This window comes from Oncorhynchus nerka, linkage group LG12 (assembly GCF_034236695.1).
Source record: "Oncorhynchus nerka isolate Pitt River linkage group LG12, Oner_Uvic_2.0, whole genome shotgun sequence".
NCBI lineage: Eukaryota > Metazoa > Chordata > Actinopteri > Salmoniformes > Salmonidae > Oncorhynchus > Oncorhynchus nerka.
In genome coordinates, this window is record NC_088407.1 from 81,202,018 (window position 1) to 81,217,883 (window position 15,866).

Consider the following 15,866-nt stretch of genomic DNA (forward strand, 5'->3'; position numbering starts at 1 on the left):
GTGACAGTGGACATGGATAAACAGCTGTGACAGTGGACATGGATAAATAGAGCTGTGTTAGGGGACATGGATAAACAGAGCTGTGTTAGGGGACAGGGATAAACAGAGCTGTGATGGGGATAAACAGAGCTGTGTTAGGGGACATGGATAAACAGAGCTGTGATGGGGATAAACAGAGCTGTGTTAGGGGACATGGATAAATAGAGCTGTGTTAGGGGACATGGATAAATAGAGCTGTGTTAGGGGACATGGATAAACAGAGCTGTGTTAGGGGACATGGATAAACAGAGCTGTGTTAGGGGACAGGGATAAACAGAGCTGTGATGGGGACATGGATAAACAGCTGTGACAGGGGACATGGATAAATAGAGCTGTGTTAGGGGACAGGGATAAACAGAGCTGTGATGGGGATAAACAGAGCTGTGTTAGGGGACAGGGATAAACAGCTGTGACAGGGGACAGGGATAAACAGCTGTGACAGGGGACATGGATAAATAGAGCTGTGTTAGGGGACAGGGATAAACAGAGCTGTGTTAGGGGACATGGATAAACAGAGCTGTGTTAGGGGACATGGATAAACAGAGCTGTGTTAGGGGACATGGATAAACAGAGCTGTGTTAGGGGACATGGATAAAACAGCTGTGATATTGAAAATGTCTAAATTGGTCCAAAATGACTTTTTAATGACCTGTTACCAAGTCGTTTACAGTTTCTCTTCCTTTTAGTTTTCCATACGGATCAATGTGTCTGTGAATTCCTAAAAGCTATCCATGGATTGTTCCAGAAGGTTGTGTTTTTAGGGAGTAATACTGGTTGTTGTAGAATACATTTCATATTCTTCCATGTTTTTTAATAGTGATGTTAACTATGAATTTGTTAATGTTCTTAGCTTTATCCTTTTGAAAATAGACAGGTAAGAATATTCTGGGGAAGAGCTCATCTTCAATATGTTCCCATTGTTTTGTCTTTAGTGCATTGAAGTAGAAGCCCTGGAATAGTGAGTTGATACACTTCCAAGTCTGGAAGGTTGAAACCATCCTCAGAGTATGGGAGACGTAAAACCTGAGTTTTATTGGCCCATATAAAGACTTATGACCGAGTCTACTTTTGTTTAAAGGAACGTCTTCAGTGAGGTGATTGGTATTACGGAAATTAAATACGGTACTGAACTCTACTCCTCTCTACCGTTCTGTACTCTACTGTACTGTACTTTACTGAACTCTACTGTACTGAACTCTACTCCTCTCTACTGTTCTGTACTCTACTGTACTGTACTTTACTGAACTCTACTGTACTGAACTCTACTCCTCTCTACTGTTCTGTACTGTACTCTACTGTACTTTACTGTACTGAACTCTACTGTACTGAACTCTACTGTACTGTACTGAACTCTACTCCTCTCTACTGTTCTGTTCTGTGCTATACTGTACTGTACTGTACTGTGCTGTACTGTACTGTACTGAACTCTACTCCTCTCTACTGTTCTGTACTGTACTAAACTCTACTGTACTGTACTGAACTCTACTCCTCTCTACTGTTCTGTACTGCACTAAACTCTACTGTACTGTACTGAACTCTACTCCTCTCTACTGTTCTGTACTGTACTAAACTCTACTGTACTGTACTGAGCTCTACTCCTCTCTACTGTTCTGTACTTTACTCCTCTCTACTGTTCTGTACTGTACTAAACTCTACTGTACTGTACTGAGCTCTACTCCTCTCTACTGTTCTGTACTTTACTGTACTGTCTTAAACTCTACTGTACTGTACTGAACTCTACTCCTCTCTACTGTACTGTACTTTACTGTACTAAACTCTACTGTACTGAACTCTACTCCTCTCTACTGTACTCTACTTTACTGTACTGTACTAAACTCTACTCTACTGTACTGAACTCTACTCCTCTCTACTGTACTGTACTTTACTGTACTGTACTAAACTCTACTATACTGAACTCTACTCCTCTCTACTGTACTGTACTTTACTGTACTGTACTAAACTCTACTGTACTGTACTGAACTCTACTCCTCTACTGTACTGTACTGTACTGTACTAAACTCTACTGTACTGTACTGAACTCTACTCCTCTCAACTGTACTAAACTCTACTGTACTGTACTGAACTCTACTCCTCTCTACTGTACTGTACTAAACTCTACTGTACTGTACTGGACTCTACTCCTCTCTACTGTTCTGTACTGTACTGTACTGAACTCTACTATACTGAACTCTACTCCTCTCTACTGTACCGGACTCTACTCCTCTCTACTGTTCTCTACTGCACTCTACTGTACTGTACTGTACTGTACTGTACTGAACTCTACTATACTGAACTCTACTCCTCTCTACTGTTCTGTACTGTACTGTGCTGTGCTGTACTGTACTGAACTCTACTCCTCTCTACTGTTCTGTGCTGTACTAAACTCTACTGTACTGGACTCTACTCCTCTCTACTGTTCTGTGCTGTACTGTACAGAACTCTACTCCTCTCTACTGTACTGTACTAAACTCTACTGTACTGTACTGGACTCTACTCCTCTCTACTGCACTCTACTGTACTGTACTGAACTCTACTATACTGAACTCTACTCCTCTCTACTGTACTGGACTCTACTCCTCTCTACTGTTCTCTACTGCACTCTACTGTACTGTACTGTACTGTACTGAACTCTACTATACTGAACTCTACTCCTCTCTACTGTTCTGTACTGTACTGTGCTGTGCTGTACTGTACTGAACTCTACTCCTCTCTACTGTTCTGTACTGTACTGTACTGAACTCTACTCCTCTCTACTGTACTGTACTGTACTGTGCTGTACTGTACTGAACTCTACTTCTCTCTACTGTACTGTGCTGTACTCTACTCCTCTCTACTGTACTGGACTCTACTCCTCTCTACTGTACTGAACTCTACTCCTCTCTACTGTACTGTGCTGTACTTTGATGTTGAAACTTGTGAAACAGACGGTCTATGATTGGTTCAGATTTGGTCCTATGTGGACCAACCAAATTTGGTCTTGTTTTGGGGGCAGAACTCATTAAAATAATAGCCAGTGTGTTGTTTAATACCCAAATATGCAACGGAGGATATTGTATATTTATACCTTTTTGTTGACCTATTTAGGATACATCGTTATGTATTTCTATGTAGTACAGATCCCATGATGAAACTCTGTTACCGGGTGGAAATCCACAACACTTATTGTAAACCTAGTTCAATAACCGTTGTGTCCATTGTGTCATGTCGTAGCTGACACCCCATTCTTTCTGAAGACATCGATGAATCTTAATTTGGAGCAGATATTTTAGACTTTTTGGAAAACAAAAAAAAAACGAAGCGATTTTACCGAAATTCTCGTACCAAACTTTGCAAGTAGTTCCACACCCGTTAATCCAGATTAAGCCTTCATCCAGATAGCCAATCCAGCCTAGATGAGATCAAGTGACCTAAATATTCTCTAGATCAAGGTTAAATTCATCGTTAGAACCATTGCACTAAATTATTCATTTAGCCTTAAGATGTTTTTGGGAAACTGTTCACTGATCGCCATCTTGTCTGTGATTGGCTGTGGAGAACTTCATCCTTGGTAGGTCCAGGCAGATATACAGATATTTACAATGTCTGGAGAGGTCTTCAGTATGTCAAGGACCACATCAATAGGCTATAGATGGGTTGCAGTGCTGTTTTTAAGATCAGGGAGGATGATTTATTTTTGTTTAAATAGCATGGCCTTATTTCTATTACAGCATATCGGTGCATCACTACCAGAGACCGAGAGAGACGCAGAGACTGTTGACGTCATGTAAACTATATTTCCTTTCCAATGTTTATTGAAACATAAATACATTTGCACAATGAGCACATGTTGATTCTCAAATACATTGATACAGTTGTTGGTGAGCTAGCTAGTGAATTTGAGCCATATTAGCATAGACATGGTATCAGTCAGAACACCTCAAGACAAGGTATCAAGAACCAGATGAAACTAGCTCAAACGAGCCACTTACGATTCCCCACAGTTTCTTGTCAATATTGCTAGCTATCTGGCCGTCCAGAATCACAACAAACAAACAGACTTCTGCCCCATTGAAGCTCCTGCATCGTTTTCCTGACGTTGTCAGCTAATCTGTCTGTAGGCCCAATGATCATCTGTCCAGGCCTGTGTAGAGGGAGTTTCTAGATGGAACTCACCCAAAGGCTTCAGGGTGAAACAATGGAGGGAGAGGCGTGCTCCGAAAGAAAGAAAGGTAAACATCATTAATCTGTGTTCATGTTGCAGTGATTCAAATATCTCTATAGTTCACCATTTAAAGTCCTGATGTCACCATGGTGAGATGGGCTTTAGGCCACGTCACGGCTAGGCGTATCCCTCGATCCACCCTACATGCTCTCATTCTCTCAGCTTCTTTTTCTCCTTTTCTCTATATTTCTCTCTCAGAGCTGCCAGTCTGCATTCCTGAGCTGTGACAGGATGACTCAGGTGTGTGTTGAGTCAGCGCTCATCGCCCCGAACGAAATTGCCTCAATAGATCAGTGAGAGGTATGAACAGTGACTGTGTTGTTCCTACCCTCTCTCCTTTCTGTTCGGTCTCTGTATCTCAGCCCTGATATGTGTTGTGTTATTCCCTGTTTGGTAGAGTAGAACTCCCACAGAGAATGATGACAGGGTTAACTGGTGTTCTGATGATGTCATCTCTACAGGCCCAGAGTTGTCACTCTGTTCTCTCTGTAGCGGTATTCTCTCCTTTTCAACACAAGATGTGGTCAGTGCAGAATCCATATACTTATTTTTTGAGCGCTAGATGGCTTTAGCTAGCCCTAGATGGTGTTAGCTAGCGTCAGATGGCGTTAGGTGGCGTTAGCTCGCGCTAGGTGAGAATCGCAATACATATTGTATCGGCACCTAAGTATCCTGATAGTATCGTGAGGTCCCTGGCAATTCCCAGCCCTTGTCTCCTCTCCTCCGCTCCTCTAAATGGATTATAAACATGGAGTTGCCTGCGTTCTCTGTCCTGTCAGACTCCATTCTCTCCTGTTGTGCTGCTCAGTGTTATGTGTCAGCAAGCTCCACAAAGACCTAGGGGATCCCTGGCTGTTAGTAATGTTTTCCTAGACTCTTTTGCATCCTGGATTAGGCCTTTCTCCTTTCCAGACAGGCACCTACATGGACACCTTTCTCACCGATACAGATAGGTTTGTACAGAAACAGCCCCTAGCCTCTACCCCTTAAATCCTAGGGAGAAGGACAGAAAGACCGATCGGGTCTGAGAGGGAGAGTGACCCACCCCTCCTTCCCTCCCTCTGTCTCTTCCTCCTCTGCCATTTACCACATTAGTTTACCTCTAGTACACCTGTCCGAGCCTTCCCATCTGGAAGGTTCTATGGTCAGGCGCTAAGGGTTTATTTGAGACAGGACAGATCAATTCTAAAGCCTCAACCTCCAGCATCCTGTAGGGCAGGGCTATTCAACTGGTGGCCCACGGGCCATATCTGTCCCTTTTGATCAATTTAGAAATGTCCCTTTGGTCAATTCTGAACAAAAAAAAATTCTCCAAAATTTTAAGAAAGGAATTATAGAAATATTAGGACATGCAGTGTCAGAGTCCAGAATAAATACTGAACAAAAAATATAAACGCAACATGCAAAATGTAATCGGTTTTACTGAGTTACTGTTCATATAAGGAATTCAGTCAAATTAAATATATTCATTAGGCCCTAATCTATGGATTTCACATGACTGGAAATACAGATATGCATCTGTTGGTCACAGATACCTTAAAATGTAGGGGTGTGGATCAGGTATTTTTGTGCATTCAAATTGCCATCGATAAAATGCAATTGTGTTGGTTGTCCGTAGCTTATGCCTGCCCATACCATGACCCCACTGCCACCATGGGGCGCTCTGTTCACAACGTTGACATCAGCAAACCTCTCACCCACACGCCATACACGTGGTCTTCGGTTGTGAGGCCGGTAGGACATAATACAAATTCTCTAAAACAACATTTGAGGCGGCTTATGGTAGAGAAATTAACATTACATTTGCTGGCAACCACTCTGGTGGACATTCCTGCAGTCAACATGCCAATTTCTCACTCCCTCAAAACTTGAGACATCTGTGGCACTGTGTTATGTGACATCTGCACATTTTAGAGTGGCCTTTTATTGTCCCCAGAACAAGGTGCACCTGTGTAATGATCATGCTGTTTTTATCAGCTTCTTCATATGCCACACCTGTCAGGTGGATGGATTATTTTGGCAAATGAGAAATGCTCACTAACAGGGATGTAAAAAATGTGTGCACAAAATTTGAGAGAAAGAAACCTTTTTGTGAATATGGAACATTTCTGGGATCTTTTATTTCAGTTCATGAAACATGGGACCAACACTTTACATGTTGCATTTGATATTTTTGTTCAGTGTAAATACACTGTAAATGTATATGATGGTGTGTATGGACAGTGTATGAATAGAAAAGGTGTGTACAGCAGTAGTTATATATCCTTGACTAGAATACAGTATTTACATATAAAGTTGGTAAAACAGTATGTAAATATTGTTAAAGTGACCAGTGTGTAATGACTCTATGTACATTGGGCAGCAGTCTGTAAGGTGCAGGGTAGAGTGCCAGGTGGTAGCCGGCTAGTAACAGTGACTAATGTTCAGGGCAGGGTACTGGGCGGATGCCGGCTGATGATAACTATTTAACAGTCTGATGGCCTGGAGATAGAAGCTGTGCTTCAGTCTCTAGGTCTCAGCTTTGATGCACCTGTACTGTCTCCACCTTCTAGATGGTAGTGGGGTGAACAGGTCGTGGCTCGGGTGACCTCGTGTCCTTGATGATCTTCTTGGCCTTCCTGTGACACCAGGTGGGCAGGCAGTGTTCCCCTGGTGACTCACCACCCTCTGTAGAGCCCGGACGGTGATACAGGTCGACAGGATGCTCTCAATGGTGCATCTGTAGTAGTTCCTGAGGGTCTTAGGGGCCAAGCTAAACTTCTTCAGCCTCCTTGTGTTGAAGAGGCGCGATGTTGCACCTTCTTCACCACACTGTCTGTGTGTGTGGACCATTTTCAGGTTGTCAGTGATGTGCACTGTGAAGAGGCAGCCTTCGTCTGGCCTCATTACCATTTTAAAATGGAAGTTAATATTATCTTTAAATGATTCAATGTCTATACATGTGTGGTTTGGATAAAGTGCAAAGGTCCATGCATGGCTATCTACCAGTTTAGGTGTTCCTGACCTTTGTTGTTTGCTACCGAGTTGGTTGTTCAGGTTTAAACCAGGTGTGGTGTGTTAGATAATTAGCATGTAGTTCAGCCATGCGTTTATTCTGCCTCAGTAGTAGTTCTAATCATGTTCTATTTGATGTAGCTCTTGTCTTTTTAACTAAGTTGTACATGAATCATGTTCTATTTGATGTAGCTCTGTCTTTTAAACTAAGTTGTACATGAATCATGTTCTATTTGATGTAGCTCTGTCTTTTAAACTAAGTTGTACATGAATCATGTTCTATTTGATGTAGCTCTGTCTTTTAAACTAAGTTGTACATGAATCATGTTCTATTTGATGTAGCTCTGTCTTTTAAACTAAGTTGTACATGAATCATGTTCTATTTGATGTAGCTCTGTCTTTTAAACTAAGTTGTACATGAATCATGTTCTATTTGATGTAGCTCTGTCTTTTAAACTAAGTTGTACATGAATCATCTTCTATTTGATGTAGCTCTGTCTTTTAAACTAAGTTGTACATGAATCATGTTCTATTTGATGTAGCTCTGTCTTTTAAACTAAGTTGTACATGAATCATGTTCTATTTGATGTAGCTCTTGTCTTTTTAACTAAATTTGACATGACGAAATATGGTGATTTTAAACTAATGAATGCAATTAACGAATCATGTTTTCCATAGTGTTACCTGGTCTAATTAACAAAGTAAAGTTATTCTAATTAAATGCTGCTTCTCATTGGTTAATAAGTGTGGGTGGGGTTGAGGATCAAAGGTGATAAATGTTTTCCTTTTCTTTCAGCTGAGATTTGAACACCAATTTTACAATGTGCTCCACAGACAGTTGATTTAGGCTGTTCTGGTAGATAATATTTAGTCCCAGTAAGGGGAGTTGTGCTCTGTTTAGATCTGGAAAAGGGGTAATCCCCTAGTTATGTTGTTTACCATTTAGGCCCAGACTTAGATGCAGTAGGAACCCTTTTGAGATGCTGAGTTTTAGACTCGCCATCTGTCATTTTTTGTGAGTTTTCATGTCCTGAATGTTGCTGCTATGGACTGTTTGAGACAAGCCTTGTATCCTGAAACCCTATATCTGTAATAAATTCAGGTATTATTTTTGTACAATTGTGGGTCCACTTCATTCCGACCTATCACCTCCCTTGGCTTCTCTGGGTCCGCTATTTTGCATGCACGCTGAGGAACTTGAAGCTTTTCACCCTCTCCACTCATGTGGTCGGGGACGTGCTTTCTCCTGAAGTCCTTGATCAGCTCCTTCATTTTGTTGACATTAAGGGAGTGGTTATTTTCCTGGCACCACTCCACCAGGGCCCTCACCACCTCCCTCCCTGTAGGCTGTCTCGTCATTGTTGGTAATCAGGCCTACCTCTGTTACCTGCAAACTTGATGATTGAGTTGGACATGTGCATGGCCACGTAGTCATGGGTGAACAGGGAGTGCAGAAGGGGGCTGAGCACGCACCCTTGTGGGGTCCCCTTGTTGATGATCAGTGTGGTGGAGGTTTTGTTGCCTACCTGTACCACCTGGAGTCGGCCCTTCAGGAAGTCCATGACTCTGTTGCACAGGGCGGGGTTCAGACCCAAGGGCCCCGAGCTTAGTGATGAAATTGGAAGGCACTATGGTGTTGAAGGCTGAGCTGTAGTCGATGAACAGCATTCTTACATAGGTATTCTTCTTGTCCAGATGGGAAAGGCAGTGCGATTGCTACATCCATGGATCTGTTGGGGCGGTATGTAAATTGTTGTGGGTCTATGGCAGGGGTGTCGAACTCATTCCATGGTGGGCTGTGTGTTTTATTTTTTTTTTTAAATGTTTTTTTTAAATGACCTAAAAAAACAGGTGAGGGGAGTTCCTTACTAATTAGTGACTTTAAGTCTATCAAGTACAAGGGTGGAGCAAAAATCTGCAGACATTCGGTCCTCCATGGAATGAGTTTGACACGTGGTCTAAGGTGTCGGGTAAGATGGAGGTGATATGATCCTTGACTAGTCTCTCAAAGCACTTCATGATGACAGGACTGAGTGCTACGTGGCGATAGACATTTAGGGAAGGTACTTTCACTTTCTTGGGTACAGGAACAATGGTGGACATTTTGAAGCAAGAGGGGATGACAGACTGGGATAGGGAGAGATTGAATATGTCTGTAAACACTCCAGCCTGCTGGTCTGCACAAGCTCTGAGGATGCAGCTTGTTATGCCTTCTGGGCCGGCAGCCTTGCGAGGGTTAACATGCTTAAATGTCTTACTCGTGTCGGCCACGGCGAACGTGAGCAGACATTCCTCGTGAGCAGACAGTCCTCGTAGGCAGACAGTCCCCGTGAGCAGACAGTCCCCGTGAGCAGACAGTCCTCGTGAGCAGACAGTCCCCGTGAGCAGACAGTCCCCGTGGGCAGACAGTCCTCGTAGGCAGACAGTCCCCGTGAGCAGACAGTCCCCGTGAGCAGACAGTCCCCGTGAGCAGACAGTCCCCGTGGGCAGACAGTCCCCGTGAGCAGACAGTCCCCGTGGGCAGACAGTCCCCGTGAGCAGACAGTCCCCGTGAGCAGACAGTCCCCGTGAGCAGACAGTCCCCGTGGGCAGACAGTCCCCGTGAGCAGACAGTCCCCGTAGGCAGACAGTCCCCGTGTTTCGCTTATCCGGGAGCAAGGCGTTGGTGTGGTTTTCGCCTTTATAGTCTGTGATTTTCTGGAGTCCCTGCCACATACAGTGCCAAAGTATTCAACCCCTTTGTTATGGTTTGTTATGGTAAGCCTAAATCCTTAACAAGAAGTCACATAATAAGTTTCATGGACTCACTCTGTGTGCAATGACAGTATTTAACATGCTTTTTGAATGACTACCTCGTCTGTACCCCACACATACAATTATCTGTAAGATCCCTCAGTCGAGCAGTGAATTTCAAACACAGATTCAACCACAGGGAGGTTTTCCAATGCCTTGCACAGAAGGGCACCTATTGGTAGATGGGTAAAAAAAACCTGAAGGAGACATTGAATCTTGAATTGAGAATAGTGAAGTTATTAATTACACTTTGGATGGTGTATCAATACACCCAGCCGCTACAAAGATACAGGCGTCCTTCCTAACTCAGTTGCCGGAGAGGAAGGAAACCACTTAGGGATTTCACCATGAGGCCATGGGGACATTAAAACAGAGTTTAATGGCTGTGATAGGAAAAAACTGATGGATGGATGAACAACATTGTAGTTCTTCCACAATACTAACCCAATTGACACAGTGAAGGGAAGGAAACCTGTACAGAATATTTTAAAAATCCAAAACATGCATCTTGTTTGCAACAACTAACTAAAGTAAACCTGCAAAAAAATGTGGCAAAGAAATTAACTTAATGTCCTGAATAGAAAGTGTTAAGTTTGGAACAAATCCAACATAACACATTACCGAATACCACTCCTCATATTTTCAAGCACTGTGGTGGCTGCATCAGGTTGTGGGTATGCTTGTCATCGGCAAGGACTTGGTAGTCTTTTAGGATAAAAATAAACGGAACACATGCAAAACCTTGTTCAGTGTGCTTTCCACCAGACACTGGGAGATTAAATCACCTACCAAGATGACATTGAATGTTTCTGAGTGGCCTAGTTACAGTTTTGACTATGGAAAGACTTGAAAATGGCTGTCTAGCAATGATCAACCACCAACTTGACAGAGCTTGAATAATTTTTTAAATAATGATGTGCAAATATTGTACAATCCAAGTGTGCAAAACTCTTAGACTTAACCAGAAAGACTCACAGCTCTAATCACTGCCAAAGGTTATTCTAACATGTGTTGACTCAGTCGCATGAATACTTATGAACATTAGATATTTCAATATTTCATTTTTTTAATACATTTGCAAAAATGTCTAAAAACATGTTTTCACTTTTGTCATTGTGGGTTATTGTGTGTACATTTTTGAATTCAGGATGTAACTAAATGTGGAATAAGTCTGGGGGTATGAATGAGTTAATAAACACCATGGATTCAGTTATGGCCATCATAGCATCAAGATCTACTTTAACGTAAGGAAGTTGGGTTTGCTAAGCAAGGATAATAATGCTGTCAAGAGAGAAGCCTTCGTGAGCTTACGGAAGAGCTGGTTGCCTCCACAAGAAAGCCAACAAATATCTAGCGAAAATGCTTGTTGAGGAGTTTAGATGTTTTGGTGCTATGCTTGTTATTACACACACCTTTCTTCACACACACCTCTACCCTTCACCTGTGCAGGCAGGCAGGCTGGCTGGCTGGCTGGCTGGCTGGCTGGCTGGCTGACTGGCTTGCTGGCTGGCTGGCTGGCTTTCTTCCAGTAAAGAAAAATAATGTCCATGTTAGTAGAACACACACAGTGTTTTCTACGTTTTTCCTGTTAATCGTAATTGATCTCTATAGTAGACCAGTCTGCCATGCGTTCTCCTGACCACTGTAACCACTACAATGGCTGCTGGCTTGTTCATGTCGGTTAATGTTGTGTTTGAGTTTGGCAGCGGTTCTTTTACGGGTTACATTATCCTCCTGTAGCTGGGGAGAACAAGGGGATTTTTATTCAACCTTTATTTAACTAGGCAAGTCAGTTAAATCAAATTCTTATTTTACAATGACGGCCTACTCCGGCCTAACCCGGACGACGCTGGGCCAATTGTGCGCCGCCCTATGGGACACCCAATCATGGCCGGATGTGATATAGCCTGGATTCGAACCAGGTACTGTAGTGAAGCCTGGTGTCTCTGTAGCAGTAGAGTTGGGACGTGGCCCTGGGGTCTCTGTAGCAGTAGAGTTGGGATGTGGCCCTGGGATCTCTGTAGCAGTAGAGTTGGGACGTGGCCCTGGGGTCTCTGTAGCAGTAGAGTTGGGATGTGGCCCTGGAGTCTCTGTAGCAGTAGAGTTGGGACGTGGCCCTGGGATCTCTGTAGCAGTAGAGTTGGGACGTGGCCCTGGTGTCTCTGTAGCAGTAGAGTTGGGAAGTGGCCCTGGGGTCTCTGTAGCAGTAGAGTTGGGAAGTGGCCCTGGGGTCTCTGTAGCAGTAGAGTTGGGTGTGGCCCTGGAGTCTCTGTAGCAGTAGAGTTGGGACATGGCCCTGGGGTCGCTGTAGAGTTGGGACGTGGCCCTGGGATCTCTGTAGCAGTAGAGTTGGGAAGTGGCCCTGGGGTCTCTGTAGCAGTAGAGTTGGGAAGTGGCCCTGGGGTCTCTGTAGCAGTAGAGTTGGGACGTGGCCCTGGGATCTCTGTAGCTGTAGAGTTGGGACGTGGCCCTGGTGTCTCTGTAGCAGTAGAGTTGGGAAGTGGCCCTGGGATCTCTGTAGCAGTAGAGTTGGGACGTGGCCCTGGGGTCTCTGTAGCTGTAGAGTTGGGTGTGGCCCTGGTGTCTTTGTTTAGCTGTAGAGTTGGGAAGTGGCCCTGGTGTCTCTGTGTAGCTGTAGAGTTGGGACGTGGTCCTAGTGTCTCTGTGTAGCTGTAGAGTTGGGACGTGGCCCTGGGGTCTTTGTGTAGCTGTAGAGTTGGGACGTGGTCCTAGTGTCTCTGTGTAGCTGTAGAGTTGGGACGTGGCCCTGGAGTCTCTGTAGCGGTAGAGTTGGGACGTGGCCCTGGGATCTCTGTAGCTGTAGAGTTGGGACGTGGCCCTGGTGTCTCTGTAGCAGTAGAGTTGGGAAGTGGCCCTGGGATCTCTGTAGCAGTAGAGTTGGGACGTGGCCCTGGGGTCTCTGTAGCTGTAGAGTTGGGTGTGGCCCTGGTGTCTCTGTTTAGCTGTAGAGTTGGGAAGTGGCCCTGGTGTCTCTGTGTAGCTGTAGAGTTGGGATGTGGCCCTGGGGTCTCTGTGTAGCTGTAGAGTTGGGACGTGGTCCTAGTGTCTCTGTGTAGCTGTAGAGTTGGGACGTGGCCCTGGGGTCTCTGTGTAGCTGTAGAGTTGGGACGTGGTCCTAGTGTCTCTGTGTAGCTGTAGAGTTGGGACGTGGCCCTGGGGTCTCTGTGTAGCTGTAGAGTTGGGAAGTGGCCCTGGGGTCTCTGTGTGTGACTCTAAGGGCAACAGGAGAAACCCTGTTAACCTGCTGACCAATGAGAAACTGAGCAGCTGCTCCTCTCTTTATCAATTCAAATTCAATTCAATTCAAGGGGCTTTATTGGCATGGGAAACATGTGTTAACATTGCCAAAGCAAATGAGGTAGATAATATACAAAAGTGAAATAAACAATAAAAATTAACAATAAACATTACACAAACAGAAGTTTCAAAACAATAAAGACATTACAAATGTCATATATATACAGTGTTGTAACAATGTACAAATGGTTAAAGTCCACAAGGGAAAATAAATAAGCATAAATATGGGTTGTATTTACAATGGCGTTTGTTCTTCACTGGTTGCCCTTTACTCGTGGCAACAGGTCACAAATCTTGCTGCTGTGATGTCACACTGTGGAATTTCACCCAGTAGATATGGGAGATTATCAAAATTGGATTTGTTTTCAAATTCTTTGTGGATCTGTGTAATCTGAGGGAAATATGTCTCTCTAATATGGTCATACATTGGGCAGGAGGTTGGGAAGTGCAGCTCAGTTTCCACCTCATTTTGTGGGCAGTGAGCACATAGCCTGTCTTTCTCTTGAGATCCATGTCTGCCTACGGCGGCCTTTCTCAATAGCAAGGCTATGCTCACTGAGTCTGTACATAGTCAAAGCTTTCCTTAAGTTTGGGTCAGTCACAGTGGTCAGGTATTCTGCCACTGTGTACTCTCTCTTTATCTCTCTCTCTCTTTTTACCGCTCTCTCTCTTTATCTCTCTCTCTCTCTTTATCTCTCTCTCTTTATCTCTCTCTCTTTATCGCTCTCTTTTTACCGCTCTCTCTCTTTATCTCTCTCTCAATCTCTCTTTTTATCTCTCTCTCTTTATCTCTTTATCTCTCTCTCTCTTTATCTCTCTCTCTCTTTATCTCTCTCTCTGGGGTGAGCAGCGCTCTGCCCTCCCTTCATTATTAATGAGAGGACGTTTTGCTCAGTGTGCTTGGACACTAGTGTGGGCATGTGTGTTTTGCAGATGACTGCGAGCCGGCCGGCTGAGTAGAGGAACGGGAGACGCCCCCTCTGCCACCTGCAGCCATGAATGGTAAGACCACGGCTTCATTACTGTGTGTGTGTGTGTGTGTGTCTGTGTGTCTGTCTGTGTGTGTGTGTGTCTGTGTGTGTGTGTGTGTCTGTCTGTCTGTCTGTCTGTCTGTCTGTCTGTCTGTCTGTCTGTCTGTCTGTCTGTCTGTCTGTCTGTCTGTCTGTCTGTCTGTCTGTCTGTCTGGCTGGCTGGCTGGCTGGGCTGGGCTGGGCTGGCTGGCTGGCTGGCTGGCTGGCTGGCTGGCTGTGGCTGGCTGGCTGGCTGGCTGGCTGGCTGGCTGGCTGGCTGGCTGGCTGGTCGGTCGGTCATTTTCCCGCTCTCCCTCAATGGCACATTCAGCTGTATTATCATTATGAGTCTCTCCCCTCCAGACTGTCCTCGCTGCAGGTTATAGTTCACTGTGCTGTTCACTGCAGCCCCACTCTGTCTCTCACTATCCAGCTCCTGTATCTACTGTACCTGAGTCTGTTCTTCTGCTGTACCTGAGTCTGTTCTACTGCTGTATCTACTGTACCTGGGTCTGTTCTACTGCTGTATCTGCTGTACCTGAGTCTGTTCTACTGCTGTACCTGAGTCTGTTCTACTGCTGTATCTACTGTACCTGAGTGTGTTCTACTGCTGTATCTACTGTCTACTGTACCTGAGTCTGTTCTACTGCTGTATCTACTGTCTACTGTACCTGAGTCTGTTCTACTGCTGTATCTACTGTACCTGAGTCTGTTCTACTGCTGTATCTACTGTCTACTGTACCTGAGTCTGTTCTACTGCTGTATCAACTGTACCTGAGTCTGTTCTACTGCTGTATCTACTGTCTACTGTACCTGAGTCTGTTCTACTGCTGTATCAACTGTACCTGAGTCTGTTCTACTGCTGTATCTACTGTCTACTGTAGCTGAGTCTGTTCTACTGCTGTATCTACTGTACCTGAGTCTGTTCTACTGCTGTATCTACTGTACCTGAGTCAGTTCTACTGCTGTATCTGTCTACTGTACCTGAGTCAGTTCTACTGCTGTATCTACTGTACCTGAGTCTGTTCTACTGCTGTATCTACTGTCTACTGTAGCTGAGTCTGTTCTACTGCTGTATCTACTGTACCTGAGTCTGTTCTACTGCTGTATCTACTGTACCTGAGTCTGTTCTACTGCTGTATCTAATGTCTACTGTACCTCAGTCAGTTCTACTGCTGTATCTACTGTACCTGAGTCTGTTCTACTGCTGTATCTACTGTACCTGAGTCAGTTCTACTGCTGTATCTAATGTCTACTGTACCTGAGTCAGTTCTACTGCTGTATCTACTGTCTACTGTACCTGAGTCTGTTCTACTGCTGTACCTACTGTCTACTGTACCTGGGTCTGTTCTACTGCTGTATCTGCTGTACCTGAGTCAGTTCTACTGCTGTATCTACTGTCTACTGTACCTGAGTCTGTTCTACTGCTGTATCTACTGTCTACTGTACCTGAGTCTGTTCTACTGCTGTATCTACTGTACCTGAGTCTGTTCTACTGCTGTATCTACTGT

General features: G+C 44.4%; 1 protein-coding gene across 1 annotated transcript in view; it reads left to right on the plus strand.

Annotated features, from left to right (window-relative positions):
- The window catches only part of LOC115124936 (intersectin-2-like), a 155,877-nt gene that overhangs the window by 74,807 nt on the left and 65,204 nt on the right, over positions 1-15,866 (plus strand). The window contains exon 2 of the mRNA XM_065025865.1: positions 14,279-14,347. Coding sequence (XP_064881937.1) covers positions 14,341-14,347 — 7 coding nt within the window. The 5' untranslated portion in view covers positions 14,279-14,340. The remainder of the gene's footprint in view (positions 1-14,278; positions 14,348-15,866) is intronic.